Genomic DNA, 5,727 nt, shown 5'->3' with positions numbered 1-5,727 from the left:
TAGGTCCTATACATCGGGGTGGAAGAAAAGTAGTCTTGGTGGTTTCAATCATAGTTTTAGTGTTTGCTTCGATAACCTATGGTCATAATTTCTTACTCAACTTAACCTCTTGAAAAAAAAACAATCACTTTGGAGAGTTATTAGTCGATATCTCGACTTACTTGCAAGTTCAACCACAATGATAATAGATAAGTTACATCAATAATATTGAATAACATTATATAATGTATAACGACAAATATTGAATAACATTAGTTTAGGACTACACTAAAAATTTAGCAATGATATTCAAAATCCGTAATTTCCAAATGTCTATTCAACACTTCATTTTATCTTTAACTCTCTTTTTCTATCACATCATCAATATATCATACCTATCACACCACTCTTTATATTTCTTTTTCTCTCGAGGTGTCTAGGAGATGTATGGACACAATATTTTCCCTTAAAATCGGGTTCAAATTTAACCTTGTCAATTTATTTATTTGAACAAGAGAAAACACAATCATACATCACCATATGTCCATAGCTATAACAACAATAAGTTGTCATGCCTAGTGAATAGTTAAATTCTCAAATACAAGTTACAAAACAATGTTAAAAATAAACTAGTTTCTCTATCTACCACTTAATATTGATATAGTTATTCCATTTTCAGAAGAAGGTTGTCCTTCAATCAACACCCTTTGATTTAAGAAACCTGGTTCCTTTGGTTGAGGTAAAGTATTTTCACTATCTAGCATCATAATCACATATTTCATGTTTGGCCTATCATTAGGAACATGTTGCACACATAAAAGACCGATTTGGATACCTCGCAAAGCTTCATGTAAAACACATGTGTCTCTTAAGCGTTCATCAATCAATTCATGTGGAGTTCCTTCATTCCACAATCTCCAGGCCTAAAAAAAAAAAAATCAATAAATTGTTATTTATTGCTTTAGCAAAGGAAAATCAATGATTCATATTCATTGATTCATATTTGTACTCACATGCCAAATAAGATTGTGATCATGTTCATGGTAGGTAAGTGTTCTGTTTTTCTTTCCGCTTATTGTTTCAAGCAATAATACACCAAAGCTGAATACATCTGATTTAATAGAGAATAACCCATGAATCACATATTCGGGTGCCATATAACCGCTGAAAGGAAACACACAAGAATCAATATATTGATAAATTAATTACAGTAAAATTTTATTTTTTTATAAGATACTTACTATGTACCAACTATTCTTCTTGTTGTCCCTTCAATTTGATCACCTCCACACATTCTAGCCATGCCAAAATCTGAAATTTTTGGATCCATTTCATTGTCTAGTAAAATATTACTCGCCTTGAGATCCCTATGTATGATCCTTAATCTAGAGTCTTGATGAAGATATTGAATTCCTCGAGCTATTGCATTCAAGATGTTAAAACGCATTGACCAGCTTAACAATTTGCTTTGAGTTGGATCTGCCAAGATAGTAAAATGTATTGGTTATGTTTTTTTTTTCTCAGTCCTATAAAAGAAGTCATTTTATTATGATAAATATCAAACATTTTACAAAAATTACATACCAAAAATAAATGAATCAAGGCTTTTGTTTGGCATGTATTCATAGAGTAACAATTTTTCATCTCCTTCAATGCAACAACCAAGAACCTTAACAAGATTTCGATGTTGCAATTTAGCGCACAATATGACTTCGTTTTTAAATTCTTTTGATCCTTGCTCAGAATTTCCTGAAAGTCTTTTGACTGCAATTTCATGTCCATCTTGCAATGTAGCCTGAATTTCAGAGTTGAGAATAAGTGAAAAATAATGAAATTTGTTAGTTCTTTTTTTATCTTTTTTTTATCTTTATTATTAGAGATGTTAGAACTTTACCTTGTATACGGGTCCAAAACCACCTTCACCAAGCTTATTGTTGGTTGAGAAGTTATCGGTGGCCTTAATTATTGTAGCTAGATCAAAGAAAGGAAGCTCAAAATCTTCATGTTCTCCTCCATCTCTTTCTTTTTTCCCTTTGATTCATTAGATGGGATTAATGAAATTTGAATATAGAAACTTAGATTCAGAAACAATCATAAAATTTGACATAAAGTCATATGATTGTATGCATAAAAGTATATCAATACCTAATTTCTAGGGTGAAAATATATTATGAAAAGATTAAATAGTTACGTAGTAAAATTGTTACTTCGGAATGAAATATAAATAAAAACAAAAGTAGTTTTTTTTTTTGAAGAAGCTAAAATGAAATATATACCACCAAAAGGGCCTTCCTAGCGCAAGATGCACCAAAGAAGAAACACCCAAGTCAATACAAGGTAAATACAATAATTACAGTAATTACAAGGCTAATGTCGATATCCAAAAGCCGAACCAACAACAGCCAGACCTTAGCCAATGCCTATGATGGTGAACGGATTAAGCCACCAACCGTGGTAATTAAAAGCAAGAGAGTTAAATTTCACCCTCAACCACCTGTAAGTTACCGACTTAATCCTGTCCACAACCTGTAAAACAGAGCACTCTTTTGCATTGAATATTCTATTATTTCGTTCTTTCCATATTTCCCACACAGTTGCAAACCAAATAACCTGTAAAATTGATCGCCGCGACTTAGCAGCACCACCTAAAAAACTGAATTGATAATAATGACAAGATGCCTCAAAAGGTAAAACCGCAACTACACCAAGCCACCGTAAAATGTAGGTCCAAACCACGCCAAAATAATTACAATGAAAAAATAGATGAGATGTATTTTCAGACAACCCGCATCCTCCAGCACAAATTAGAGCATCAGTAGCCAGAACATTACGTCGATACAAGTTGTCCTTAGTAGGAAGACGATCTCAAAACAGTCGCCAAGCAAACAACACCACCTTCAAAGGAACGTCCTTTGAAAAGTCGATGAAAGTAGTTGAAAAGTCGATGTACGTAATTATAAACTTATATGATTATTTTTCAACTACTACTTTTGCTTATTTAAAAAAAAAACTACTATTTTTGCTTTATGAACAACTCAAGAAATTAGGCAGTTTCATGACTTGAAATTTGGCAAAACTGAAAAGAAATTTTTATTTGAATCATGTGAAAATATGAAAGGATTTTTTGCTAAGAATCTTACCTTTAAGCTTTGGTTTGAATATATAAACGTAGGATAATACCAATAGCATCACAAGCAACATTGAAACTGTGATGGAAACCACCATGACCAATTTCTTCCCACGCCCATGTATATGACCTATATTCACAATTAACAAAGAATTGAGTCATTACACTATTGTTTGATAAACAAAAACTAAAATAATCTAAAAGCCCTTACCAAAATTCGAATCTCTGTCCACTCGAATATAGAGATCATCGCCTTCGCTACTTTGCGAAAGTCTCAAATCAATAAGATCATTAAACCAAAGAGAACAACCACTGACTTCTCCTTTTGGGTCTAGATAGGTATAAGCTGTGCAAGAACAATTTTGCAAGCATTTGGTTTTGCAATCTTGAAGTGTCATGTTTAGATTAATCCAAGAATTTGTAGTATCCGGTAACTTCATCCTAACAAATTTCTGAAACCCATCTCGGTTTTTGATCCCGCAACTCCAATTTCCACCACGCACACATCCTTGTGTCCAGTCCATTGAATTCCATTGCTGTGGTGATTTTGGCTTAAATCCAGGTAAACATTGACACATTGGCGATCCATCAATCGTGCATTGTGCATTTGCTCCACAAACATTGTAATATTCACAAGTATCCGATGGCATGATTTGGTAAACACTCCATATTTTGGATTCAGGAACATAAACAAGGCGTTGACGAATCAATAGGGTTTGGTTGAGTACCGCTATAGAGGTAACAGAACTATTCTTGAGCACGAATTGATAATACACTTCATCTTCATTGTCGACAACTTTATAATCATAAAGCGGGTTAGGTTTCATTCCGACAACTCCACTAGAGAGAGGATTCCATGGTCCTGACCTACAGATTTTAGTCGAGCCCTTCCATATCATGCTTTCTGGATTGCTTGTAAGCACCACAGATGCATATAAATCTCCCGAAGATGGATCGTCGTCATTTTTCCAAGCAGTGAGATTCCAATAAAAATCCAATTTTCGATTATATCCAAACGTCATTCCAGGTAATAGTGTATCACAAGGATGGTCAAAGCCTTGCCACAAAAAACTTTCTTTATTGTTATCCTTCTCATCTCTGAGAACTAAATTTCCATTGTTCAAGAGCTGCACAACAGGACTTGAAGCTTTTCTTGATGCATTTGTTGACCAGACAATAGAGTCATTGTGGTTGACAAGCACAAGGTTTCCATCTTGACTTATGATCAACTTGCTCGAATCGTCTTTTGTTGGATTGTTTCGATTTGCAACCCAAACCACTCTTCGAACGGGGATATTTTTGTACCATATTCCTACATAGCGGTTTGAGGACTTACCAGGTTTGAAGAAACCCATCTCAAAGGTTCCATCCTTAGAGACCAAAGTGCTGCCATTAGACAATGAAGCAGACTTGGTAATGGTATCTGTTACATAGGAAATATGAGACAATACAACAAGAACATTAATAATAATAATAATAACAAAAACATTAATCATAGTTAGAAGAATAGCCATTTTATGGTGATTGGATACAAATGAGAAACAATAGTACTAGTGTTGGTGTTTCATGTATAAATTAGAGAAAGGGTTGACATGAAATTTCACATAGGCTGCTCTTATTTAAAGCCAATTGGAGTCTCACATGGATCTCACAGCATATGTGAGAAACGGTACCCCTAGTTCATATGGCCATTTACATCTCAATAAGTCAATTTAGTGGAGTCAAGATTCTATACATTTTTTATCTTCTTTTTTCGATTACTGAAGTTTCTAAAATATAAATACAATAATATAATAATTAGTGGTTGTCGTCAATTAATTAACACGACAAATTATGTATTTTTATATTTATTAATTGACGTGTTAACGTATTAAATGAACGTATAAAATAATTATACACAAACAATACATACTTATCAAAGAGTGTTACATTTATTTTCCAAACCGATTTTATAAATACTAGTTAAACTCTTTATTTTTTGAGCAGTAGTTAAACTCAATTTAACAAGTTGATTATGTAAACATGAATTAGATTCAATGTAATTATCATATATAGAAACAAAGTTTATCGAATTCCAGTAACACATCAAAGTATTTTTTTTTGACAAAAATAAAACAATATTCATTCATTCAAATTGATAAAGTACATCAGATACAAACATCGCTAAAAACGTAAAGGGTGAATCTGCGAACAAACTCGCAACACCTAAGTTAATAGCATATAACGGCAAAATGCCTACAAATTATATGATAAAATCTAAGTCCCCGAAATACCCATGCTTCCGGATATGCAACGTTGATGCCCAAATCATTGATTGAATTTGTAATTGACTGAAGTCGATCTTTCAATATGAACTAAACGAATACCGTGACAAGACGCGAAATCAAACGCCGCACAAGACAATGAACAATACAACGCCGCACTTAGACGACGAAATCACAAAAAACACAAAAGAAAAAACTTGATAAATGTGAAAACCACTTATTTAGATTGAAAGAAATGGGAAAAGATTTAGATGAGTGATTCTAAGTCAAAAAATGACCTAAAACCACCCTTCCTCGATGAACGAAGGAGAAAGAAAGTTTATAGAGAAGTTAGAGTTTCTCTCACTTGAAAACTAG

General features: G+C 33.2%; 1 protein-coding gene across 1 annotated transcript; it reads right to left on the bottom strand.

Moving 5' to 3' along the window:
- Window positions 1-438: 438 nt before the first annotated feature.
- Window positions 439-4,875, bottom strand: LOC146922933 (G-type lectin S-receptor-like serine/threonine-protein kinase At4g27290). Its single transcript, XM_085715710.1, has 7 exons — window positions 3,318-4,875; window positions 3,120-3,236; window positions 1,874-2,010; window positions 1,564-1,774; window positions 1,221-1,458; window positions 993-1,143; window positions 439-902 (listed from the first exon to the last, which is right to left on the bottom strand). The coding sequence occupies exons 1-7, from the start codon at window positions 4,618-4,620 to the stop codon at window positions 618-620; spliced, it is 2,442 nt and encodes an 813-aa protein (XP_085571836.1). The 5' UTR covers window positions 4,621-4,875; the 3' UTR covers window positions 439-617.
- Window positions 4,876-5,727: the final 852 nt, after the last annotated feature.

Source organism: Medicago sativa, chromosome 5 (assembly GCF_051527215.1).
Source record: "Medicago sativa cultivar Bolivia chromosome 5, Bolivia_mono, whole genome shotgun sequence".
NCBI classification, from domain to species: Eukaryota; Viridiplantae; Streptophyta; class Magnoliopsida; order Fabales; family Fabaceae; genus Medicago; species Medicago sativa.
The sequence above is the reverse complement of the archived record's forward strand: the minus strand, read 5'-3'. Positions and strand labels throughout refer to the sequence as shown.